The following is a 27,913-nucleotide window of genomic DNA, read 5'->3' as shown; positions in this document are numbered from 1 at the left end:
TCTCAGTCTATACTGATAGGAATAAATAAATGAGTGAATTAAAAGTTTGGTGAGGAATGAGGTTTTACATACTTTCAAAGTCTCTCCCTTTTGTTATTAATAACAGAGGAAAAGAGTAATTTTACAGTGGAGCAGCTTGCCAGATAACACCTGAAGTGATCAAAGTGAACATTACAATTAATGGGACAAACTGACGTGCACAACTTGACAGGTGCATTGTGAAGACCATGGATGCCAAAGATGCATAATCTAAATCTAACGAAACACTTAGGTCTGCATTAAGGAAATTTTATAAAATAGCTGTAAGCCAAGGTAATGAAAGTCAAGGAGGGACTGAGAAAATATTCCAGAATGAAGAAGCCTGAAGAAATATGAGTAAGGCAATGATAATTTTGAACTGCATCCTTGTCACTTAAAGGACATTATTGGGACATTTTTAAGGCAAAATACGAATAGAACCTAAGGATTAGTAGTATGGAGCAATACTAATGTCCTAATTTTGGTTATTATATTGTGGTTAAGTAGAATGTCCTTGTTTGTAGGAAATAAAATAATTGGGTGGTGGGGCATCAAGTCTATAATAAAGTCTCAAGTGGCTCAGGAAAACGTTCATGTAACTCTCCCACAGTTTTTTTTTTCCCCCCAAAAGAAATGAAAGGAATTTAAAAAATATATATACTAGATTGCACCAGTTATTCTCAGCGCTCTGTAGATTCCACTGTGTTCAAAATCCAAAGTATATGAGCAAAAACAATGGCTAATCTTTTTATTTTAAACTACCAGGGACAAACCTGTAATCCAACAGATCTATCGACTCACTGCAACCAAGAAGACGGCACACTAGAGGAACTGTAGTGTGTTTCACCACACAATGGAAAAGGTAGTTGTAGGAATAGTAGGAAAGGTGGAGTCCAGGTAAAATCTAAATGAAACAGTTTTGATACTCCCAAAGCATAGCAGAGCAGTGTAATGATGCATCAACACCAGATCTGGAGTGAGAAGTGGATGTAGGGTCATGTTTCTTTGGAAACCACAAAGTTAAGACGATATGAACTTGTTTTTTTCCAGGAATCCCCCTATCCGCAGCTCTGCACCTGGTTAGAAACAGAAGCTGCTTCTCTGTGTCAGGTGTCTTAGATCCTCTAGGCAACGAGTGGAATGTTTCATTATTACTGATAAAAGTTCACATAGCAACGTTCACGTGGGTTTTCAAAGAACAAAGTTTCTCTGTTTAAGAATGTAGTACTCACCCAAAGATGCCGGTTGTTATGATACTTTTTAGTTGCACTTTGTCCTTAAATCTGTTTCCTGTAAACGTTACTACTGGCTTACATTGTTACCCATCCTAATGAACGGCTGGCCAGGTTTTAATTAAGCAGTTACAAATGAAAATACGACTATGCTTCTCAAATCACAGCTAATACTCCTCCCAGGGCTGAAGTCCTTAGTTTGCCTGACCAACTTTCTTTCCTCTCATTTGAGATCTCAAGCCTACATCGAACAAGACCCTGCATCAAGCTCTTAAGCGCCTTTCTCCGCAAAACCGTTCAAGCATCCCGCCCTCTCAACGTTGCGCTCAGGGCGTGCCGGGCGGGCCCACTCTTCTCAAATCTTATTGGGTAAAATCCTCGCCTCTCATCACACTATGGGCGGGACAATAGAGAAAAGGCCTTTACCAGGCGCAAGAAGATGACATCACAGTAGCGGAGCCGGGACCGCCGGTGGCTCTGGGCTCTGCTCGCTGAGGGTGCCAAATGAAGACCGCTCCGTTCGCGACACCGTCGCCATGACCATTTGTCAGTTCTTCCTTCAAGGCCGCTGCCGCTTCGGAGACCGGTGCTGGAACGAACATCCCGGCCCCAGGGGTGCCGGCGGAGGACGGCAGCAGCAGCCCTCAGGTAATGTTTTCCTCAATCCTTCGCAGCTAGCCGAGCAGGGGAAGGCCTGACGTGGGGCCGGGCGGGCGAGGATCCGGCGTCCCTCCTGGGGCCGGCCGCTGGGCACAGCGCCGCGGCGTACCAGTCAGGTGACGCGGACGTGCCCGCGCCGTCCCCTCGCCCGCCCCGCCCACTGACGTTTTCGCCCTTTGATTAGGAATTACGGCTGATTTTGTTAGGCGGGCGGCAGCTTATTCATGGTTACAGTGAAAAACAACGAATTTTTAAGTCGTAATTACGTATTAAAACTACCTAGTCTTTGCACGGCAGTGGTTCCAGAATTGGCGTAAGTCGACCTAGACGCCTCCTTGCTGTAACATTGTACTATTCCGGGTACTTGTTTTTCCCGTTGATGCTTTTAATGTAATTTTTTTTCTAAACTTATTTCTAGGGAGAGGCTAGTAAGTGGGGCCAGAGTCACGGCTCTTTGGGGAAGCCGAGAACTCCTTTGAAAATCTAATAAAAGCTGCTGCTGCTGCTGCTAAGTCGCTTCAGTCGTGTCCGACTCTGTGCAACCCCATAGACGGCAGCCCACCAGGCTCCCCCGTCCCTAGGATTCTCCAGGCAAGAACACTGGAGTGGGTTGCCATTTCCTTCTCCAATGCATGAAAGTGAAAAGTGAAAGTGAAGTCGCCCTGTCATGTCCGACTCTTCGCGACCCCATGGACTGCAGCCTACCAGGCTCCTCCGTCCATGGGATTTTCCAGGCACGAGTACTGGAGTGGGTTGCCATTAGGCTACAGAGCCGTAAACCTCATATAAATGCACATGCTTATAAAATTGGAGGTAAAATCGGGAGAGTGGGCTGCTCAATTAAGAACTCTGAGCTCTAAGGTAAAGGTATGCAGGACTATGGTGACCTGCCTTCTGGGCCTAAGTCATTGTCGAAATTGGAGTATTTCACTAAATCAATTGTGGGTAATGCAACTGTCTTCAAGGAGAGGAGGGATCCAATGTGAATCTACAGTACAATGCAAGGTTTTAGAGGTCAGATGAATAGTTAGACTTTCTTAGAACTGAGACTTAGTTCTTAAAAAGTACCACAGGATACTGATCGCCTCTCCCTTCTCTTTTCTCCTGTACTGCAATTCATCTGACGTTTAAACCTTTTGTTGCATTGTGGTTTCACTTTTATAGCTCTTCCAGATGACAGTCTTTTTGAATTACCCACAATTAGTCTAGTGAAATACTCCAAACCAAAAATTAGGACTCGGGATCAGACAAATGTGAGTATTTCCAGGAACAACAAAATGTAATATTTAACATTCTGTGGAGACTTATTCTAAATATAGTACAGAATAAATGTTGAATGGATAGATTTATGGGTTTTAAAAGAGTAAATAAAACTAGTTAAATAAACAGTGTACCTAATGCCCAGAAATAAATAAATGCTTGCAGAATCAGGAAGTATGAAGGCCAAAAGCTATATCCAAATGATGGAATGAATTTCTTCAGTTGTGAAGGAAAAAAGATCAAACTCTAGAAAAATACAATATTGTTAACCCTTACTTGCAGGATCTGGTCTAGCAATGTTCCCCCTTTCCTCTTTGGTTTTGTTAAGTAGTTTTAGAATTGGGAGATGAATTTTTTAAAGTAGTGTATCTCCCATCACTCCAGTTTTATTGTACATATTTAATAGTATATCTCCTAATTCAGTTAGAAACATGGTGAATTATCTTGGCCCCAACTGAGAAGTGATGAATAAATGATATAGTTGAAGTGATAAGATTTTTTTTTAAATATAGAGACAGAAAGGACAAAGTCCTGTTGGCTCATTTTGATAGTTATAAGAATACTAAAAATATGGTTATAATAGAGGAAGTCAATGCAGTTTATTCATATGTAAACTACCGCTACAATTCTCATATGGAAAATAGGAGGATAGGTTTTCTTTCTCAGAATACTGAGTCAAATAGATTTACCCTTCTATCAAGCACAGAAGGTAGACTCTAATTTTTTCAATAAACTTCTTAATACATTGGTCTTTTTTTTCAGATTTTACTACTATATAGGGCCCAATTGGGGAGCAAAGAATGATACAGATACAGCTTTTTATCATGAAGGAGCTTATGATATAGGTTACATGCCTCTGTCCACTCCATTATCAAACAATTGTTTAATAAACTTACATCATAATTTTTCTGTGGATTTACAGTCCTCCCAGTCTTGTTAAACTAGATCATTGTGTGATTTGTTGCTACTGTGTGTGTGTGTTTGTGCGCTCAGTTGCTCAGTCGTGTCCGACTCTTTTGCAACCCCACAGGCTGTAGTCCTCCAGGGTCCTCTGTCCATGGGATTTCCCAAGCGAGAATACTGAAGTAGGTTGCCATTTCCTTCTCCAGGGCATCTTCCCGACCCAGGGATCAAACCTGCATCTCCTGCACTGCAGGCAGATTCTTTACTACCAGCCAAGCCCCTTTGTTGATATTACACTTAATTCTATAAATTGAAAATGAAAAGTTTTGTAATTTAAAATGAGTGGGCATGTAGTGCCTGTCGAATCTTTACATAGTATCTGCATATAATAAGAAAAAATATAATGAAATTTTTAGAGATTGAAAACATGAGTTGCTAGTAAAATTATTTATTTTGTTGTTTATTTCAGGTAGTAACAGAAGAGGATGGAATACCACCAATCAGAGATATTCCAGTGTTATCCAGCCATCCAGTTTCTCCAAGCCTACACCATGGGGGGGCAGCAGAGATCAAGAAAAGCCATCTTTTGCTACTTTTGATTCTGGAGAGTCTGCTAGCAAGAACAGGGGATTTGGCTTATCTCAGAACCCATTTGCTTCACCTGGCTCTGATGACCAGAAAGATGATAAGAAGCTTCTGTAAGTGAAAACCTTCAGAAAAATTACCACCCATTTGCTTATTTTTTTCCAAAAGCACCTATAATATTTCCTTAAAAAGAAGTGATCCTATTACTTTATTAAATTGTTATAAAATCAAAATAAGCAAAAGAAAAAGCATCCATGATCAGAGGTAATCTCTGTTTTGCAGGTGTCATGCTAGACTTTATTTCAACTTAAAATGTGATTCTTCTATATCAGTGCAGTGTCTTCTTGGGGATAATTACTCTTTTTCCACTTTTCTATCAATGATACTATACTGTGAATATCTTTCTAAGGTAATCCTGCTTATGTTAAATTATGAGTTCTTTACAAAGTATGAGGTGATTTAAAGCAGTTTTTGATTTTTGAGGTCACTTACAGCATCTTGTATTTTTCTTTCTATAATAAAACTTTTACTTCAGTTACTTCATGCAAACATTTGACTTCATTGTTGTGGAGTACATTTCTTATCATTTATTAAGAACATTTGTAGTTCTCAAAATTCTACATTTGTAGAATTTATGACTGGTGCTGAAACAGTGCCTGGCTGTATATAAGTAAGTGTTCCCTCAGCTTCCAGCAACTAGGACAGTGCTTAAATATATTCATTAGTCTTTTATATCCCATAATTAAATTAGAACTAGTTGTAAATGTTTTGAGCCATGTATCATATACAATTGAGTAAGTAAAATAAGACAAATGAAACATTCCTTCCTATATTTGATGTTATTGTAAAAATCTGAAATTTTAGTATTATTTTATTATCAACTACCATTCTTACTTCATTAATTGTGCCATCCTGGGTAAGAGGGAAATATTTAATTTAGAGCTGAATATATCCATGACTCTGCTAACAAATTAACCATGGACATGAGTCTGTTCCGTTTTTGCAAAATGTGAGAATTAGACAAAATGATCTCTGAAGTCCTACCTACTTAAATATTTTATGATTCTTTATTACTTACTGGTTCGTTCTTTCTCAGTTAAATGATCATTGATGTTAATTATAATGAACAGAGAAAATTAAAGGTAATATTGTGTATTTTAAAATGTTAAGTTAGTATTGTGTATTTTATATTTCAGTTCTTTAAGATGTATATAGTACTATAGTAAGTTCTCAATAAATATATTGGTTAATGGTTCAGTGTACTGGAAAACCAAAATTATAAATGTCTTTGATATTATAATATTTATAATCATGAAGTGCAGCTCATATTTTTGCAAACTTCTGCTTTGAAGGACACTTCAGAAAATATAGTGGAAAATCTAAAATTATATATTTTCTATAACAGTCACTGAAAATTATCAATGATAAATTTTACCAAGCAAAAGAAAAAGATCTTTTGCCATTTTTATTTTTTTAGGGAAGGAATTGTTAAAGATATGGAGGTTTGGGAATCATCAGGGCAGTGGATGTTTTCTTCTTATTCTCCGGTGAAAAAGAAACCGAATATTTCAGGTAACTAGAAATTATGTGTTTTTAAAATGTGTTTTACCGCTATTATTTTCTAAAACCAAGACCAGATCAAAAAAAGAAATTAACGAAAAATTTAGCTACAGTTAGGGGAGTTTGGACATTGTTTAAAATACCTGAATATTCTACCAGAACTTTGTAATTCAGAGATTGAGGTTGGAAGATATAGTTCAAGATATATTGATCCCTTGGGAAAACCAGTAAAATGAGGACTTGCCACTTGCCACATTTCTAATTCTGTAAGCCTAAGAAGAGGCTCTACTTCCTTGGTTCCCTGTAAATGCTACTTCGGAACCTTTAGCTGCCTGCAGAGAATAGAAGAGTCATATTATACCTGCCATTGGGCTTTGACTCTGTTCTCTTTCTTTCCTCTTTTTTTCTAAGGTTAGTTATTTTTAATAAAGCATGTTGATACCTCTTCTAGAGGTAATGTTTGAAGTTAGGGAGCCTTAGAATGCTCCTTTTTTCCCCACTTTTTTTTGTCCATAGCTCATCTGGGGCTGAAAGCTAGACCACCACAGTTTTCTAAGCCTGCTCTGAGTGGTCCTAGGCCCTATGAAGTTGAACAGGAAGTCATTGGAAAATGAGGGCCCTTTCAGTCTCTCAGAACTCTGGAATTTCTGTCTCTGCTCTACCTGCTCATTCTCTGTGAGTATTTGTGTCACACCACTCCTTAGTCATTTATTTACTAATCATTCAGCAAATACTTATTGAATTTCTTTTTTGCCAGGCCTCATTCTAGGTGGTAGGGATATAGCAGTGAGTAAGATAGCTAAGATCCATCCCTCATGAAATTTATGTTCTTGAGGGATGGAGGCAATAAGCAATACAAATAAATAATTTTAAATAATGATTTTTCTGTAAAAGTAATAAGTGTTAAGCCTTTTTTAAAAAGTTCAGAATTGGACATGATGCCTAATGTCCTAAAGCGGTGGTTCTCAATGTAAAATACAGATCCCTCAGCAGCATTGTTAGATAAAATATAGGACATCCAGTTAAATTTAAATTTCAGATAAGTAATGACATTTTTAGTATATGGATATCCCATGTACTATTTGGGACATACTTACACTTTTTTGTTTTTTGGCTTTGGCCTTACCATATGGCTTGTAGGGTGTTAACATTCCCTGACCAGGATTTGAACCCAGGCCCATGGCAGTGAAAGCATGAAGTCTTAACCCTGGACTGCTAGGATATACTACCTTTTGAAGTATTTGTTTGTCAGAAATTCCAATTTAATTGGGCATCCTTTTTTTTTTTTTTTTTTTTGCTAAATCTGGCAACCCTATTCCTGAGATCCTTTTTAGGGGCTATACAAGTTTAGAAATATTTTCATAATAATACTAAGACATTAATTGCCATTTTCACTGTGTTGACATTTATACTCTTGGTGTAAAGCTGTTGATGAGGTACAGGCAACAAACTACTAGTAGATTATAGTAGTCAATAAAAAAATTTTTAATGACATTCACTTAAGAATGTCCCTGATGAAGAGGTAAAAGTTATTAATTTTATAAGCGTACACCTTTTAAGTATTCTGTGTGCAAATGGGGAGCACACATAAAGTAATGTTAACAAATACAAATTTTTTTTCTAGTAAGATGACGTGTGCTAACATTTGGAAATTCTGGATAACTCAGTGAACCAATATTTTCCAAATGACCAGTGTGTGAAGTTACATGGTTGAAAAATGCATTCTAAGTGAAGTGATGTGAAAGGCGCTCAGTTGTGTCCGACTCTTTGTGACCCCATGGACTATACAGTCCATGGAATTATCCAGGCCAGAATACTGGAGTGGGTAAACTAGTTAATAGTTTGGTTCATTAATATGATATCATTAATATGATTTGAGTCCACATTATAGCTAACCTTTAAGAAACTGTTGCCTGTCAAGTTTTGGTATTGTACCAAAGAAGAATATCCACAATTATCTAAAAAGACCATTAAAGTCATCCTTTCCCAGCTACATATCTGTGTGAGAAGTTTTTCTTTATATACTTGAACCAGACAATGTACTGAAACAGATTGAAGCAGATTAAATAGCAGAAGCAGATATTATAATACAGCAGTCTTCCATTAAGCCATGCATTAAAGAGATTTGCAAACATAAAACAATGGCACTTATATCACTAAATTTTTATTTTTTGTTTTGGAAAATAGTTTTTTTATTCATGTTGACACATTGATTTCTTATTTTTAAATGAATTAATATTTTCTACACTTTTCAGTTTTCATTTCAAATATGGTGAATATTGATTTATGTAACCTATGTAAGCAAAAGGTCTGGAATCCTTAATTATTTTTAAGAATGTAAAAGGGTTCTGAAGTCAGAAAGTAGGAGAATCACTGTCTTTATAATGAATTAATTTTTCCTTTGCCACTAGAATGATACTGTATTTATACTTATCTTTGAAAGAATTGAGAAAATAGTCACCCACATCATTTTCTGTCTTTGTGGTTCACCATGAGTGACTGATGGAAGGAAGAGAAAGTAACCAGAGGGACAGTGTTTCTTTACTTAGAGTGGTTATCTCTTTTTAGGAAGCAGTATTGAAACTGAGTCCTGAATGAAGAGATGTCTCTTCTGGGAAGATTTGGGGGGGAATGTGCAGAGCCCCTTGTGCAAACCGGACTGGCATACTTGTAGATTAGTGAGGCCTGAATAGCTGGAGGAGAGTAAACAAGAGAAAGAGTAATATAACATTGGGCCAGAGAGAGGCAGCCAGGGGCCAGATCATGTTGGGCCTAATTGCACTAGGAAGCCACAGAGAGTTTTGAGCAGGAGGAGGGATGTGATCTGATTAGAAAGAGCTCACTTAGACTGTTAAGTGAAAAGAAATGGTTTGCTGGGAACAGGGGTTGGGGGCACAAAATAGAGGAAGGGAAATGAGTTAGGAGACAGCTGCTGTTGACTGAGAGTTACTTGCAGTGGAGACAGAATGGGTCAAATCCATGTTTTGGAGCTAGAACTGGCAAGAGGCTTATTAATTAGATATGGGCAACAAGAGAAATACAAGGTGATTCTTGGTTTTGTGGCCTGAGTAGTTTGTAAAGATGGTAAAGATAAGTTGTTAGAGAGCATCGAGGGATCTGATTTGAATGTTTTAGGTTTTTTTATTCGAAGGTAGGAGTCTTTGGAGTTAGTGGTATCTGGTTACCAGTAAGTCTCTGTAGAAAAAAATTCTGAACATTTTTCTTTCTTCTTTTTTTTTTTCCTCAAAAAGTTTTCCTATTATGAAAGTTATTATCTGTTGCCATAGAAAATTTGAAAAATACAGAAATATGTAAATAAAATAAAGATCAACTGATCTCAGAGATAACAGCTGTAACATTTTAGTGTATTTCTTTCAAAACATGTACGCACTTATTTCTTATTATATATATAATTAGCAGTCATAACCTAGTGTTGCAGAAGCCTTGTTGTTTTCAGTGTGTCTATTACTAGAAATACTAGAATGAACATCTTTTTTATGTAACACCCTTTGTTTACATGTTCAATCATTTCCCGAGGTCAGATTCTAGAAATTCTGTTAGAATCAGAAGGTATGAGCATTTGTAAGGCCTTTGACATTTATTGACAATTTTCCTCCCAGAAAAGTTTTACCATGATTTCCATAATGGCAACTTAGAAGAATGTCCATTTCACCACATCCTTAATAATGATTGTCCATTTTTAATTTTTGCCAATCTGATAAATAAAACATTGTGTCTATTTTAAGTTGTATTTTTATTAAAAAAATTTTTTTTTATCTACTTATTTTTGCCTGTGTTGGGTCTTCATTACTGCACAGGGGCTTTCTCTAATGCAGTGAGTGGGAGTTATCCTCTGGTTGCGGTGCATGGGCTTCTCATTGCAGTGGCTTCTCTTGTTGAAGAGCACATTTTCTGGAACATGCAGGCTTCAGTGGTTGTGGCGTGGAGGCTCAGCGGTTGTGGCGTGGGGGCTCAGTGGTTGTGGCGTGGGGGCTCAGCGGTTGTGGCCTGGGGTCTCAGCGGTTGTGGCGTGGGGGCTCAGCGGTTGCAGCTCAAGCGTTCTACATCTTGGACTCAGTTGTTGTGGCACATCAGTTTAGTTGCCCTGTCTTCCCTGACCACCAGGGAAGTCCTAAGTTGTAATTTTAAATTGAACTTTTCAATTTCATTTATATACTGGCTACTTGAGTTATTTTGTGAATTGCTTGTTCATTATCTTTGCCCATGTTAGCTTATTTTTCTTACTGATTTGTAAGAGCTAATTATACATTCTCATTAACTCTTCTGTCATATATGTTGCAGTTATGGTATTCCTAGTTTACTGTTTGCCTTTTAATTTTGCTTGTTACAGTTTTTGACATACAGAATTTTTTTATAAGTTCAAATGTATATGGAATCAACTCTCTTTTTCTTTTCTGTATTATTCCTTCCACTCCGTTTAGGAAATTTTGCCCCTTCAAATATTAATAATGAACTATATTTTATTCTAATTTTATACTTTATCAAGTAGAGTCTAGTTTTTTAATTCTTTCCTTATGATTATGAAATTTTTCTAATGATCAAGATTAGCATATTTTCCTATCTAGCACCTCTCATTTTACTATACTATCAAAAGTATTGGTATTTAAAGATTCCAATTGATTCCTCACTTCAGGTTTTACAGACATTTCACCAGAGGAGTTGAGACTTGAATACCATAACTTCTTAACCAGCAATAACTTACAGAGTTATGTAAGTTTGTTTCCTATTCATCTAACTAACAGATTAGCTGTTAATTATTGTCTTCTCTATAGTGGCTCACTTGTGTGTTGGCAAAGTGGATGAGGTCTATTTTTTTTTTTTTTCAGAAAACTATATTCTAAATTATTTTCTTTACAATTGGTTGGTTATCTAAAGTGATGAGAGTATACTTTGACTATAGTAACTACCAATGCTTTTATTTTTATTACCAATTATTCAGCAATCAGTCCCAGAAATCATACCCTTTCATCATTTGACATTTATGGTGCATCTCGTACATGCAGACACCATGATGAATGCTAGAAAAACAAATAAATGCAGTGTTGGGTGCAGATTAGCCTTCTCATGTATCAAGTATCAAAAAATCGAGAAACTGGGTGAGAATAAGTTTAGTGCTTAAAGGAAATGACATAAACTCTGTATTTTCTATTGTCTACTGTCAGTATCATATCAACCAGTACACATGTTTGTCTCCCATCCAAATATAACTATTAATAACTCTGTGCTGCCAGGTACTTGGGATCTTAACTAGGTTATACAAGGAGCTGGAGAATAGGGAAAGGGAAAGGGGTCTACAGCAGGAGTGTCTGGCAAGTAGGGGTAGGTCAATGAAAATTTTACAAGTTATGGGCCATAAAAATGTTTTATAATTTTATTGTGACTTTGGAAATAAAGACATGAAGTTGTTGAAGAGCTTACCTTAAACACTCAATACTGACACGTTATTTTTCTGTCATCTTTCTTCAGCTAAATTCTGTCCAGCAGTTGATAAATCAGTGGAGGAACAGGGTGAATGAACTAAAAAGTCTAAATACATCAACTGTAATAGCTTTGGTGAGTATTGGAGAATCTTCTACAAGGAAGTATCTTATGTGTTGCCTTTTTGAAGAATTTCATTTTGGATTTGTGAAACAAAGCTAAAGAATTATGATACACATTCTCAAGAACCATAATATATTATCATTTAGAGTCAAGGTTCTGGAATTCCTTTCTCTCTGTTCCTTAGTCAGAAAAGCACAGATAATTATGCTTTTCTAAAACTATTCTTAGGATTAGGTTCTTAATTTTGGTAGTACTAGTTTTGAAAATTGGGAAATATTATAAAGAAATTGCTTTGAAAAATTATATGAATGCATATTTATTTATTTATTTATTGACTTCATTGGGTCTTAGTTTTGGCACATGATATCTCCATTTCAGCACGTAGGCTCTCTGGTTGAGGCATGTAGGCTTATTTGCCTCATGGTGTGTGGGATCTTAGTTACCCAACCAAGGATCGAACCTGCATCCTCTGCATTGGAAGGCAGATTCTTAACCACTGGACCACCAGGGAAGTCACATATAGACTAGTACACACTTTGGTGACTAGAGGACACTTACCATATGTTCCTGTCTTATACAGAAATGCTGTTAGGAGGTATATACGCACTTGTCCCCAAAGATACATGATACTACTGCAGCATATTCATTATCTCTGTTGATAAAGTTTATTTTTCTGCCCCCAAAAAGTGTTCTTAAGAGCATTATTTTTAAATAAAATATTTACATTTGGAATTTAATATTTCCAGTTTCCTAGGTGATTTTTCTTTGTACTTTCTGAAAAAGCTATAAGAGTAGTAGCTGCCTGAACTTAGTGAATGACTGAAAGTCCTAATACCCTACTCCTTAAATATCTGCTTCTAAATGACTAGACTCTTGTGCAAGCTAGTTTCTTCGCCTTTCAGTTGTTGTCATGCCATTTGAATTCAGTAGGACTTCGGAGAAGGCAATGGCACCCGACTCCAGCACTCTTACCTGGAAAATCCCATGGATGGAGCAGCCTGGTAGGCTGCAGTCCATGGGGTCACTAAGAGTTGGACACTACTGAGCGACTTCACTTTCACGCATTGGAGGAGGAAATGGCAACCCACTCCAGTGTTCTTGCCTGGAGAATCCCAGGGACGGGGGAGCCTGGTGGGCTGCCGTCTATGGGGTCGCACAGAGTCGGACACAACTGAAGTGACTTAGCAGCAGCAGGACTTCTTGGAAGTATTTTTTCTCTAGATGAGAGGTGGCCCACTATCACCAATGCTAATGTGTAAGGGGTAACTGAGTTCAGAGAACTACGGAGCTTCCTTCAAGATTGGAAGTTCTGTGTTCTTTGACAGCTTCCAGGGGGCCCTTCTGTAATTGAGAATCTTGGATAGCCCACCTACAACTGGCTTACCATGCATCAATTCTTTATGTCCAATTATTCTTTTAATCCATTATATGGATATAATATGATTTGTTTATCCACATTCCTTATATGATAATTTATCACACAAGCTGAGAGAGAGAAGCTAGCCCCTCCCCCCCCAAAAAAACAAAAACTGTATACTATATGATTCTATTTATATGAAACTCCAGAAAAGACAAACCTCATTTCTAGTAATAAAAAGTGGATGAGTGGTTCCCTGGGACCAGAGGTTGGAAGAGGGTTGCCTGGAAATGGACACACGAGAACTTTTATGGGTGATGGAAATATTCTAAATTTTGATTGTAGTGATGGTTATAAATTTATGAAAACCCATTGAAAAACAAATTTCTCAATGGATGCGTCTTATTTTATGTAAACTATACCTCAATAAAGTTGAATTTTAGAAAATGCTGGGGACTTCCCTGGTGGTCCAGTGGCCAAGACTGCATTCCCAATGCAGGCGGCTGGGGTTCTATACCTGGTTGAGGAGCTAGATCCCACATGCCATAGCTAAAGGATCCTGAGTGCCACAACTGAGACCCAGTGCAGCCAAATAAATAACTATTTTTTAAAAACAGTGCCAATAGGGTTTTCAAATGAGAGAAATAATATATGCTTGTATTAATGAGGAAGGACTTATTAGAGGTCAGGATTAAGTGAAAAGTTCATTGAAAAGGAGATTAAGATTTCAGTAAGCAGAGATGAAAGATATTTCTACAGCAGAAAATAGCAAGAACATAAAATATTTTAAGGGAATAGGGAATGTTTAATAGAGTTTACTGGTAAGCTTTTAATAATGTAATTGTGAATTAACTTCAAGTCAGGCATTTGAGTAAGTCAACTGGGGTAGCCTCTAAAGGTCCCTTACCTAATATCTAGGTTTCTTGGTTAATGCAGATCAACCTGTAGACACTGAAATCTAGAATTAAAAAGTATTTATGATTTTAATATGTGTTTATTGAAGAAATTTAGAAAATGTTTTAAAAGCATAAATAAAATTAAAAACACTCACAATTCATCAGCCAGACCATCACTCTGAACTCCTTGAGAACTCAGGGCCCATTTTTTCTATGCATATTCACTTGTGGGCATTTTTCTATGTTAAGCAATTGAAGACATTTTAAAGTGCACATTTGAAAAATTAAATTTGGCTAAAAGTGTACAGAAAAAGTACTTGAGTTATTCACTTGCCTACCTCTTTTTTAATAGCTGTCCGATTTACAGGATGGAGTGAATCAAGCAACACCTTCATTTGGATTTGGCAATAGGCAAACAGTAACATTTGGGTCACCAGGTAAGTGAAAAGTCATGCAAGACTTGATTGATTTAGAAAAATGGGATTTTATGGGTTTCAAATACAAAGCCTGAAGGTGTCTCTAGTGCCATGTTAAGTCACCCTTGCAAATTTTACCACCTTCCATAATAGAGCTTCAAAGAATTTGGCTCATCTAGCATTGTGAAATGGTGTTCAGAATGGGCACGTTCTTTGAAAGACCCTATGGCTGAGGTTTTAGATGTGTATTTTAGGAATGGTGTTTCTAGAGTTTCATAGGACTACATAGCTGTGGTAACAGTACCTATGAGGACTTTCTTGTTCCTGTACATAACAGCGTAGTTTTGTTTTCAGGTGACAGCTCCAACAAGAGTAGAGGACAAGCTGAAGTGAAAGTCCACTCCCTAATCCCTGAGATTTCTCAAGAGCTACCTTCTTAAGTGAAGGTAAATTAGAGTGCAGATGAGATCAGTGTAGCAGAAAGACAGGCCAACAGGGTTTAGTGAGTTTGTCCTAACTTCTCATTTTCACTTTTCTTCCTTCCAATAAGTTTCTCATCATCTAAACATGGCAGAAATAAGAAAAAGAAAAGGTGGGGGCAAGGTAGTAATATAGCTACATTTTTTGACTAATAGTTTTTTTTTTCTTTTTCTGGTTTTTGTAGGTTTTCCTGTGAATAACAGCAGCAGCAACAGTGCTCAGAATTTTAGTTTTAAACCAAGCCCTGGATTTGCTACAGCCCCTTCTGGAAGCCCTCCTGTGTTTGGGAATACTCCAGCGTTTGGAGCTGTACCCGCTTCCAGTTCTGCCATTGCTGCTGCTACTCCGACTTTTGGCCTTAGGAAACCCGAAATCACATCTGCTGCTTCATTTTCATTTAAAACCCCTGCAGCTTCTGGTTTTGGATCATCTGGATTTTCAGGATTTTCACCTTCTATGGCAGCAAGCCCTGTTGGATCTCCAGTGGCCCCAGCCTTTGGAAGTGGCAGTTCTGTAGCTGGTTTTGGTAGTCCAGGCTCACAGCCTCACACTGCTTTCTCTAAGTCATCCAGTGACACCTTTGGAAACAGCAGCATACCTACTTCTCTCTCATTCTCACTTGGCAGCACCTCAACAGATAATGCATTATTCACACCCAAGGATCAACTAACAGCAGAAGAACTGGAACAGTTTCAATCCAAGAAATTTGCTCTGGGAAAAATTCCATTAAAGCCACCACCTGTGGAATTTCTAAATATTTAAAAGGGCAATTTTAAATACAGAAAAAAACCGGCTTTTAAAATTGTTTTGAGTGGTTCATATGAAAGAGGAAGTATATATATATATATAATAAGTATATATATACACACACACATACACATGTATATGCATATATATTGCATATATATTTATAAGAAGTATAAATTTTCAATAACATTAGGAGTTCTTAAATTTAACATTTTTCCTTGAGTCGAGCTATTTAAGTAAAACAACAAAAAATAGCAGCAGATTTTTTTCTTTTTTTTTACTGTAATGATGAATGGAACTGAAAAAACTGTTAGGGTGCACTGAATAAAGTATTTTTCTCATTCTGTATCACTTTATACTGTCTTACCATTTAAAATTTTACCTTTAAACTTTTTTTTTTTTAAGGAAAGAGGTAATTTCTAGAACCAGTAGGGAAAAAATGCTAAAGTGTTTAGTCTACCTACTGAATAAACATCAGTAGCATGGTGACTTTCTTTCGTGTACAGAAGATTCTCTTAAAGAGAGAAATATAATTTTTAAAGGGTAAAAGCTTTTATTTTTAGTACCTAAGAAGCATTTTCGCCTCATAATTTTTCCTCCTCAGTTTTGGCCATCTCATGAACCATTTGAGTTTTTGTCAACAGTTTCATACTAGTTTTTATCTTGGCCTAATTTTTATGTAATTCTGTTTTTTCCTCACATTGTCTCATCAAGTGGATGGATTGTAAGAGGACTAGAAATTATGATCTCATGTAGATGAAGAGCATTTGTATATATATATATCCTTTGTAGATGCATAAGACATTTCTGGAAGAATAAGAAACTTGCTAATAATGACTACCTCTGGGAAAAGAATTGGTGTCCAAGTTAGGAGAAATATTTTATATACCATTTTGAACTGTTTGAATATTTTACCAGGTACATGTGGTACTTTGTTTTTTTAATTAAAAGAAGATCACAAAAAATTAGGAAGCTTTTTCCAACTAAACATTATTGACAAGTTTAATGATACTTATGATCAAGCTAGTTTTTCAAGATGCATTTTTGAAAAGCATTTTTTTTTAAACAAGTATTCAAGATGCATCTTTTCTAGGCTTTTTTCTTTTCAAGTAACGGAGAAGTAACTTTATAACTGGAAAAAGGTCATTGAAGAGCAAGTCTAGGCTTTCTTCCACCTCCATTTACGTTATTAAGGTATGCTCATTCCTTTTGGTGTATTTCTTAAAACCTTTTTATAAAATGTTTATTATAACAACTTTGGAAACTTACAACAAGGAAATGAAAATTATCAGTAATCTCTTCCTCCCCCAAGAATAGTGTATATAGAGGGATGAGGACTCACCAGCTGTTTCTAGAGTTTGTATTAGAATTTTCAGATATGTTTGGGTCTCCCTGTGCCCTCAGATTGAAGGAGTATCTTATATATATGGTTGATCCAAACAGCCAGAGACATCATTAGTTGAAGCATATGTGTCAAGAGTTCTGTGTTCCCTTTTGAAACCTCAGAAAATTGTATAACTAGCACTGTGAGAACAGTTTCTTTACACAGATCAGGTATTGAACTGATTTTTAAGTGAAAATCTTACCTATTAAAAGATATTTGCTCCACATGATTTTAGCATATATGCAAAGGATTTGGTCCTCAGAGGATCCAGATTCTCTGTTACACTTTTTGAAGAAATTTATGACTCAAACTAAGTTTTGGAACCCCAGCATTCCAACTAAGAGGTGTATGTTTGAAACCATCCTTGGTATAGAGATGGTAAATAGACCCTAAGTTCCTGCTTTGATTTCAAGTTCTTTATAAGGACTTTGCAGTGTTTTTTTTTTTTCAACTTACAGTTGACTCCTAGAGTTCTCCTACCCTAATGGAATGAACCCTGTATAAAGGTAGATAAAGTTTCAAGACCCTAAAAAGGAGTGGAAGGGAAGAGGCAACCAAAAGGTGCAAGAGCAAGTACTACCATCTAGATTTATTCAATGAGGCAAGAACCAATTCTGACAGAGCTGGTCATATTAAAAGTATACTCCCGAATAAGCACAGACAACGCCATTTCACAGCTTCTACAACAGCCGCCTCTTTTCCCTAGGACTTAGAGGAAGGGACAGAATTGCATATAAGGTTGATATTACAAGTAAAATTATCTAACTAGCTTGATTATTTGATCACAGAAGGATAGAGGTATAACAGCTGAGAGCTAATTAGAAAGGGAGAGAGAAGCTGATATTAAAACTATTTAAAAGGTATAATATGATTTAGCTACAGAGTATGTATTGTTCAAGTATTGTTCATAAAAGTAAAAGAATCCAATCTGTTGTCCAACAACAGGAAATTGGTTAATCTGGTAGATTCATATATTGGAGTACAGCTTTTTTAAATGACCTGGGTTTTCATTCTGTAGTCAATGGGCAAAAGCTCATTATTTATTTATTATTTTATTATTATTACTCTAATTGCACTGACTGGGACACTCAGTACTGTGTTGAATAGTAGTGGTGAGAGGGGGCATCTTTGCCTTGTTTATGATCTTAAAGGAAAAACTATCTTTCATGATTGAATATGGTATTAGCTGTGGCCTTTTCATGTATGGCTTTTATTATGTTGAGGTAGTTTCCTTATTTTCCCCAGTTTGTTGAGTGTTTTTATCATGAAAAAATTTTTACTTTGTCAAATGTGTTTTTATGCATCAGTTGAGATGATCATATGGGTTTTGTTCTCCATTTTGTTAATGTTGTATATTTATACTGATTGCTTTTGTATGGTGAACCATCTTTGCATTCCAGATACAAATCCCACTTAATCATGTGTGAATACTTTTAATGTGCTGTTGAATTCAGTTCACTAGTATTTTGTTGAGGATTTTTGTATCGTTACTCATCAGGAATATTTGTCTATAGTTTTCTTGTGTCTTTTTTTTCTGGTTTTGGTATCAGAACAATGCTGGCTTCATACAGTGAGTTTGGGGATGTTCCCTCCTCTTCAATTCTCTGGAAAGATTGGTATTAATTCCTTAATTGTTTGATAAAATCCTTCAGTGAAGTCATCTTGTCCTGGTTGGGCAGTGTTAGATTACTGCTTCAATCTCATTATAGGTCTGTTCAGATTCTTTACTACTTGATGATTTAGTTTTGGTAGTTTGTATGTTTCCAGGAATCAATCCGTTTCTTCTAGGTTATCTAATTTGTTGATATTTAATTCTTCACAGTAATCTTTTATAATCCGTTTTTATTTCTGTGACATCAGTCATAATATCCACTCTTTTGATTCTAATTTAGTTATTAGAATCTTTTAGCTCTTTTTCTTAGTTAATGTAGCTAAGGATTTGCCAATTTTTGTGGTCTTTTTAAAAGACCATGTCTTAGTCTGCTCATGCCACCATAATAAAACACCATAGACAGGGTGGCTTAAAAAACAGACATTTATTTCTCTCAGTTTTGGAGCGTTGAAGTCCATGTCAGGGTGCCAGCATGGTCAGTTCTGGTAAGAACCCTTTTCTTAGCTTGCAGTTGCCTTCTTGGGTACTGCTGCTGCTGCTAAGTCGCTTCAGTCGTGTCCGACTCTGTGCGACCCCACAGACGGCAGCCCACCAGGCTCCCCCGCCCCTGGGATTCTCCAGGCAAGAACACTGGAGTGGGTTGCCATTTCCTTCTCCGATGCATGAAAGTGAAAAGTGAAAGTGAAGTCGCTCAGTCGTGTCAGACTCCTAGCGACCCCATGGACTGCAGCCTACCAGGCTCCTCCGTCCATGGGAGTTTCCAGGCAAGAGTACTGAAGTGGGGTGCCATTGCCTTCTCCATTCTTGGGTACTGAGATGGCCTTTTCTTGGTATATGTGCATGAAGAAATAGATTTCTCTCTCTTCCTCTTCTTACAAGGCTACTAATCCCATCATGAGGTTGCCATCCTCATGACCTAATTTAAACTATCTCTCAAAAGACCCCCACCTCCAAATACCATCACTTTGGTGGTAGGGCATCAACATATGAATTTGGGTAAGGGACACAAACACTCAATTGGTTTTATTAGTTACTGGTTTTTTTCCACTTTTTCTATTCTCTATTTCATTTACTCTCCTTTCATCTTTATTATTTCTTCTGCTAAATTTAGTTTTTTTTTTTCAAGGTATAAAATTAGATTATTGATTTGAGATCTTCTTTTTAATGCAAGCATTTATCTCTGTAAACTTCTCTCTTATCACTACTTTTGCCTAGGTTTTGATGTGTTGTATTTTGTTTTCATTTGTGTCTAAGTATTTTCTAAGTTCCCTTGTAGTTTATTCTTTGACCCATTGGTTGTTTAAGAGTGTGTTGTTTAGTTTTCACATATTTTGTATTTTTACCTTCTGCTGTTGACTTCTAGTTTCACTCCATTGTGGTCAGAGAAGATACTTGGTATGATTTCAGTCTTCTTAAATTTATTAAGACTTGCTTTGTGGCCTAATATGTGGACCGCCTTGCAGAACGACCATGTGTACTTGAGAAGAATTTGCATCCTGCTGTTCTTGGGTGAAGTGCTCAGTATAGGTTTGGTTCAATTATTCTGTAGTGTTAAGTCCTCTGTTTTTTTATGGATCTCTTTGTTCTATCCTTAACTGAAAGTGGAGTATTGAACTATCCTATTGTTACTATGTTTCTGTCTATTTCTCCCTTCAGTTCTGTCAATGTTTGCTTTATATATTTGGGAGTTCTAATGTTAGGTGCATGTACATTATAATTGTTATATCTTCCTGGTGAATTGACCCTGTTACCATTATATAATGTCCTTCTTTGTCTCATATGATAGTTTTGGTTTTAAAGTCTATTTTATCTTAGTATGTCCACTTCTACTCTCTTTGGATTCCTGTTTTCATGGAATATTTTTCCATCCTTTTAGCCTATGTGTATCTTAGATGTATAGCATGCCTCTTGTAGATAACCTATTAGTTGGTTCTTATTTTTTATCCATTCAGCCAATCTGTGTCTTTTAATTAGTATATTTAACCTATTACATATAAAGTAATTACTGACAGGAAAAGACTTAATATTGCCATTTTGTTCATTGTTTTCTGTATATAACTTTTTTGTTCTTTTATTCCTGCTGCCTTATTTTGTGCTTTGCTGAGTTTTTTATTTTTTTTATTTTTTTGTAGTGACACATTTTGATTCCCTTCTCATTTCCCTTTGTGTACATTCTATAATTTCTCTGTGGTTACTGATGTAATTACATCAAGTGTTTTAAAGTTATAGTATATTTTAAACGTAATTTAACTTCAGTCACATAAAAACTATTTCAGTTCTGCCTCACCCACTTTATGTTTTTGAGACAGATTACCTATTTTAATATTGCATGTTTGTTAACATAGATATATAATTACTTTTTATGCTTCTTTTGTTTTTTAAATTCTGTACCAGATTTAAAAGTGATTTATGCACTTACATTCGAACACTACATAATTCTAAATTTATATTTTTACCTTTACGAAGGAGTTTTATGTTTTTGTCTTGTTTTTGTTGCTCTTTATCATCCTTCTGTTTTAACTTGAAGGACGCCCTTCAGCCTTTCTTTTTTTTTTTCCAGCCAGTTTGTTTTCTGTTGATACCACAATGGTCAGATCTTGACCATGTACTTCCACGGTGGTCACAACCATTCCTTTCGTTGCTGCTGTGTGGTTTTCAAATTCTCCTCATACATGTTGAGCTGGCAATGCATAGCACATATTTTCTTGGGCTGCAGTTCCAGGGGCTTGTGCTTTGTGCCCTTGTAGAATTTCCTGATTCTCTTTCTGAGTCTGGTTAATGGCAGTGAGAACAAAGGCAATAGATTTGCAAACAACTCGAGTCTTAGAGAGTTTGGATGCTGTGCTGCCTGGCAGTTCAGAGACATGCAGCTGGTACAGCTCCACCTTCAGGTCATCCATCTGTTTCAGCAACTTGTCTTTCTAGCCTGAAAGTCTCAAGACTTTAATCTTGGCTATGGCTGTACAAGGTTGTTTTTAAAGTACAAAACAGAAGAAAGAAGACGTTTTCTTTACCCAGACATTAGTTTATGTTAAAAATTATTGCAGAAGAAACTCAGGAGGTCAGACTTCAATATTATTCATCAGATTAATATAATTTGATCAAATCAATAATACTCGGCAAATTAATATAACAAAATACCACTTCCTGTCCATTAAATTGGCAAAAATCAGAGTCTTGCAATGATGGTGTTAATGAAGATGTGGTATTTTGGAGACTGTTGTGAGCTGCTGACAGGAGTGTGGATGGGTGCAGGCACTTCAGAGGCAGTTGGACAATATCTAGTAACATTACAGATGATCATCCACTACAACCTAGAAGTTTTTACTCCTCTGCAAGGCCCTTGCTCCTTGAAGTGTAGTCCTAGGACCAGCAGCATCAACATCATCTGGGAACTTAATACATATGTAGAATTTCAAGCCTCATCCCACTGCTATCAAATCAGAGTCTCCATTTTTGTGAGATTTATGGGAGGATGGTATGCACATGAATATATGAGAAACTACTACACGTGGGAAAAGGAGACTTATAAAACTAAATAGTAGTATTCACAATAACAAAATATTCAAAACAACCAGAAGTTCATGCACAAGGTAGCAGATACACTTTGGTATACTGTGATACATCTGTGCAACTCGAGTTACACATATACACAGCCAAAAAGCACAGGTGGTATAATACACCCCTGAAAGTACAGAGTGTAAAACAATGCTATATATTGTTTATAAACTTATAAACATAGTAAAGGAATAACAGCCTGAGAAAATGAGCACCAGATTTAGAATAGAGTTTGTCCAGGAAAGAGGGAAAAAAAGAATGAGATTAGAAGGCATATATAGGGAGCATTATACCTGTGATTCTTTAAAAATTTAAACATTTTGACAATAGTAGAATTTTATAGAGTGGGTGATGAGTACATAGCTATCCATTATATTATTTTCTATGTTTTTCCATATACTTTAAATAAATTTACAAATTTTTAAAGATTTAATTTAGAAGAAAGTCTTCTTTCCCACCCTAAATTGTATTATAAAGTAGCTTTTAGATTTCTGAAGTAATCACTATGAATTGGAAAAGACTCTGATGCTGGGAGGGATTGGGGGCAGGAGGAGAAGGGGACGACAGAGGATGAGATGGCTGGATGGCATCACTGACTCAATGGACGTGAGTCTGAGTGAACTCCGGGAGTTGGTGATGGACAGGGAGGCCTGGCGTGCTTCGATTCATGGGGTCACAAAGAGTCGGACACGACTGAGCGACTGAACTGAACTGAACTGAACTGATGATACTTGTCATTCTAGTACTAAAGTACAAGGAGTACAACTGTTCTAAAGAGCAACCAACTGTGGATGTAGACCATGTTATTTTTGCTGCTAATGAAATCCTGAAAGTAATTAAAATGTTTGTGGAGCAAAATGGAAATCATTTTTTATTTACTTGTTTGGGAAAGAGTATGTGTTTGTCTCTCTACTTATACCTGATGAGGAAGATAATCTAGAATCAATATGATAACCAGTTACCTTAAGGTTCTTTTCTCAACCACATGTTATCAACCAACTGGAAATCTATTCTTATTTACTTGGTCATGTATAATGTAAACAGCATTTAACCCTGTCAGGATTGAAACAGAGAAATAGAGGAATTATAATATTTGTGTGTGTGTGTGTGTATTTGTGTGTGTGTAAACACAGTAAGTATCAAGCTTTTTCATTTGGAAACCTTCTAGTGATTCTATATGACTCCACACCTCCCCTACACTAAGAAAAAAAATCAAGAGAAGACATGACTTTACTGGAATTATTCAGAAGCTACTCAACTGAGGGACATTTATATACATAATTCAGTAGAGAAAACAGAGTGCTGTGTAAGAAAAAGTTTGCTTGATTTACAGGAATTGATCATCAATATTAATGACCCACCAAATGCAAGTGTTACATTAAGGATTCAGTCCTAAAATCTATTGAGAAGGTTTAGAAACAGGCTATGAACGATTATCATAAGTTCTAAACAAAGTGTCAAGTTCCTCACCTGGAGCTCATCCTCAAAGATGAATGAGAATCAGTTCAGTTCAATCACTCAGTGGTGTCCTACTCTTTGTGACCCCATGGACTACATATGCCATCCAACCATTTCATCCTGTCATCCCCTTCTCCTCCCGCCTTCAGTCTTCCCCAGCATCAGGGTCTTTTCCAATGAGTCAGTGCTTCACATCAGGTGGCCAAAGTATTGGAGTTTCAGCTTTAGCATCAATCCTTCCTATGAATATTCAAGACTGATTTCCTTTAGGATTGACAGGTTGGATCTCCTTGCAGTCCAAGGGACTCTCAAGAGTCTTATCCAACACCACAGTTCAAAAGCATTAATTCTTTGGTGCTCAGCTTTCTTTATAGTCCAACTGTCACATCCATACATGACTACTGGAAAAACCGTAGCTTTGACTAGATGGACCTTTGTTGGTCAAGCAGTGTCTCTGCTTCTTAATATGCTGTCTAGTTTGGTCATAGCTTTTCTTCCAAGGAGCGAGTGTCTTTTAATTTCATGGCTGCAGTGACCATCTGCAGTGATTTTGGAGCTCCCAAAAATAAAGTCTCTCACTGTTTCCCCATCTATTTGCCATAAAGTGATGGGACCAGATACCATCTTAGTTTTCTGAATGTTGAGCTTGAAGCCAACTTTTTCACTCTCCTGTTTCACTTTAATCAAGAGGCTCTTTAGTTCTTCACTTCCTACCATAAGGGTGGTGTCATCTGCATATCTGGAGTTATTGGTATTTCTCCCAGCAGTCTTGATTCCAGCTTGTGCTTCATCCAGCCCAGCATTTTGCATGTAAGTTAAAAAAGCAGGGTGACAATATACAGCCTTGGTGTACTCCTTTCCCAGTTTGGAACCAGTCTGTTCCATGTCCAGTTCTAACTGTTCCTTCTTGACCTGCATACAGATTTCTCAGGAGGTAGGTCAGGTGGTCTGGTATTCCCATCTTTTTCAGAATTTTCTACAATTTGTGATCCACACAGTCAAAGGCTTTGGTGTAGTCAAAAAAGCAAAGGTAGATGTTTTTCTGGAACTCCTTTGCTCTTTTGATGATCTAACGGATGTTGGCAATTTGATCTCTGGTTCCTCTTCCTTTTCTAAAACCAGCTTGAACATCTGGAAGTTCACGGTTCACATACTGTTGAAACCTGGCTTGGAGAATGTTGAACATTACTTTACTAGCTAGTGAGATGAGTGCAATTGTGTGGTAGTTTGAGCATTCTTTGGCATTGCCTTTCTTTGGGATTGGAATGAAAACTGACCTTTTCCAGTCCTGTGGCCACTGCTGAGTTTTCCAAATTTGCTGGCATATTGAGTGCAGCACTTTCACGGCGTCATCTTTTAGGATTTGAAATAGCTCAACTGGAATTCTGTCACGTCCACTAGCTTTGTTCGTAGTGATGCTTCCTAAGGCCCACTTGACTTCACACTCCAGGATGTCTGGCTCTAGGTGAGTGATCACACCATCATGGTTGTCCGGGTCATGAAGATCTTTTTTGTATAGTTCTTCTGTGTATTCTGTGAATGAGAATAGAACCATGCAAATTCAAATGGTAGAAAATGAAAGTGAAAGTTGCTCAGTCATGTCCGACTCTTTGCAACCCCATTGACTATATAGTCCATGGAATTCTCCAGGCCAGAATACTGGAATTGGTAGCTTTTCCATTCTCCAGGGGATCTTCCCAACCCAGGATTGAACCCAGGTCTCCCGCCTTGCAGGCAGATTCTTTACCAGCTCAAATGGTAACATATATGCAAAAGCACAGTGGTGAGTACATCAAAATGCTACAGAGAAGTTAATGAGCCAGGAGTCTGTGGTAACTTCCCAGAGGAAATGAATTTTAATAGTTGTGAGAGGAAAGTGAAATCACAATGGGAAGGAGAAATAGCCAGAGGAGCCAGCTTCTAAAAAAAGAGAAGCTGAGCCTGGCAAGACTATATTAACTTTATGACACAGTTTGAAAAGATTATCTCTTTAAATAAAGAATCTAAACTTTAACTTGGACAGGTTAACTTTCCTAATCATCTTATCTATAGAATAGGTAATATACACCACCTACTCATTGTGTGACCAATAATTAATGTAACATGCTTAGAGAAATTATGTTCAAAAATTCCATTAGTCACTAAAATTATGCTTGTTCACTATAGAGAATTCAGACCACATAGAAATACATAGAATGAAAAGTATACTCCACATTCCCGATAACATTGTCTTTAACACTTTTGTGTACATTTCTTCAATCTTTATTCCTTATACATAGTCTAATATTAACTATTGTTATCAATGCTATAATACTGTTTTGCATCTTTACACTGAACAGAATGTTGCGAAGAAACTTCCGTGTCAGTACATATAGGCTTACCTCACTGGTTTTTTTTTTTTAGATAAGAAGTAGGTTTATCAATATAGGATACTTGTGAAGGATAGAAGCAGGCAGGCAAGAGAGCTCCTCCCCAAGAACTAAGTGGGCTACATTTTTATAACAAAAGGAAAAGTGGGGAGGGAGAGAAAACCACCTTCTTCTGCTTCCTTTGTAAAGCTATTGCAGGAAAATTGGTCCCAAGGGGATGGTCATGTCCCAGGTCTCTGACAAGTTCCTGGGATGGGCCCCCAAGTGAGAATCCTTGGCTTTACACAGGAAATAATTCAAGAGCAAGCCATAGAAAACAAAGCAGAGATGCACATTCCATGGGCAGCATGTGGGCCATCTTAGAAGGCAGGAGCAGCTTACTTCACTGTTTTTAAAGGCTATATAGTGTTCCATTGTGTGTCCATTCCTTAATTTACCTAACCAGGCCCCTATGTATGAGCCAACAGTCTTTTACTAGGACATTCTAGAACATACATTTTTGCACTGTGAGAGTATTTTGTAAGAAATAGAAATGCCGAGTTGAAAGTGTGAAAAGTTTTCATTTTAATAGAGTTTGCTAAATTATTCTTTGAAATTTCTTATTGATTTATCCTTCCCCACTTTCCTTCCCACAATATAGGCCCAGAAAACAGAAGACAACCTATTCACATTTCAAAGCATAATAGATGATGTATTTGTTATCATTGAAAATGCACATTGATAAGAGCCATGAAGACTGGGAGCTTGATCAGCAGTGTTTCTGTAAGTCCCTTCCAGTGAACCCCTGGACCAGTCCAGTATGGACATTGCTTCAGGTCTTACATGCTTTTTTTCATTGAAACAAGAGCTCCATATATATATATATATGTGTGTGTGTGTGTGTGTGTGTGTGTGTGTGTGTAATATACATGCATAAGCATACATTATCAGATACATTATTGGTATTATTATTTTGAACACACTGATATCTGTTAGATCAATTAACAATAAGAAAAATAATTATTTTACTTCCAAAAACAAAGCAACTGGGAACTTCCCGGATGGTCCAGTAGCTAAGATTCCATGTTCCCTATACAGGTGGCCTGGGTTCCATCCCTGGTCAGGGAACTAGGCCCCACATGCTTCAGCTAAGACCCAGAGCAGACAAATAAATAAATGAATAATATTAAGACATACAGACAAAGAAACAATCCAGAGACCCAGAGAGACAGGATTCCCAACTATTATGAAGATGCCATCTGCCCTGTATACTATTTTTTGTGCTTGACCACAGAAGCTAAATCTCATCAAAATGAAAAAAAAAAAAACAAAAACACTTATTGGCAGGAAGTACCACCTTAGGGAGCTCACTGGTGGGGGCAGAAGTGGACAGAGGTGGCTTTAAGAAACAACTCCAGCTTTCTAACTGACTAAGCAGCTTCTAACTAGCCCAACCTGAGACAGAAATGAGTGAAGGCTGTCAAAGGGTGAGAAAATGAAATTGTCAGGGAGGAGAGAACTATCCCCAAGTGACTGAGGCACCTTCTGGCCTCATGTACTTCCTTGTCTAGCTTAGATCCCAGGGCCCATCAGTCAGTCACTTTTTCTTTATTTTTTTAACATTTTTATTTATGTATTTGACTGTGCCGAGTCTTAGTTGCAGCATGTGGGATCTAGTTCCCTGAACAGGGATCGAACGCTGGCCCCCTGCACTGGGAACTCGGAGTCTTAGCCACTGGACCACCACGGAAGTCCCCAGGCAGTCACTCAAAGATATGTACCTCTTCTGTATCCCCTTCCTCCAGGTGCTTGCGAGGTCAACCTGAACCCCTGGGAGCCTGCCTTCTGTGACCGTCACACCAGCAGACAGCTGCACT

General features: G+C 37.2%; 2 protein-coding genes across 4 annotated transcripts in view; one reads left to right on the top strand and one right to left on the bottom strand.

Annotated features, from left to right (window-relative positions):
* Positions 1-1,748, bottom strand: part of FAM126A (family with sequence similarity 126 member A) — a 215,339-nt gene extending 213,591 nt beyond the window's left edge. The window contains exon 1 of the mRNA XM_027539937.1: positions 1,677-1,748. The gene's annotated coding sequence lies outside the window, so the exon portion shown is untranslated. The remainder of the gene's footprint in view (positions 1-1,676) is intronic.
* Positions 973-27,913, top strand: NUPL2 (nucleoporin like 2). 3 transcript variants are annotated; one of them, XR_003510824.1, is made up of 9 exons: positions 973-1,898; positions 4,543-4,771; positions 6,136-6,230; positions 10,873-10,949; positions 11,706-11,792; positions 14,386-14,470; positions 15,114-16,870; positions 26,698-26,819; positions 27,842-27,913. XR_003510824.1 is itself a non-coding variant. In XM_027539941.1 (7 exons), exons 1-7 carry the CDS (start codon positions 1,787-1,789, stop codon positions 15,689-15,691), a joined length of 1,263 nt encoding a protein of 420 aa, XP_027395742.1. In that variant the 5' UTR covers positions 973-1,786; the 3' UTR covers positions 15,692-18,634. The 3 variants fall into 3 exon arrangements, 1 of the variants encoding a protein (XP_027395742.1); XR_003510825.1 differs by having other exon boundaries at positions 1,731-1,898; positions 14,401-14,470; XM_027539941.1 differs by lacking the exons at positions 26,698-26,819; positions 27,842-27,913 and having other exon boundaries at positions 15,114-18,634.

The sequence above is a fragment of the Bos indicus x Bos taurus genome, chromosome 4 (genome assembly GCF_003369695.1).
Source record: "Bos indicus x Bos taurus breed Angus x Brahman F1 hybrid chromosome 4, Bos_hybrid_MaternalHap_v2.0, whole genome shotgun sequence".
Taxonomy (NCBI): Eukaryota; Metazoa; Chordata; class Mammalia; order Artiodactyla; family Bovidae; genus Bos; species Bos indicus x Bos taurus.
Note: the sequence above shows the minus strand (reverse complement) of the source record. Positions and strands in the feature narration are given on the sequence as shown.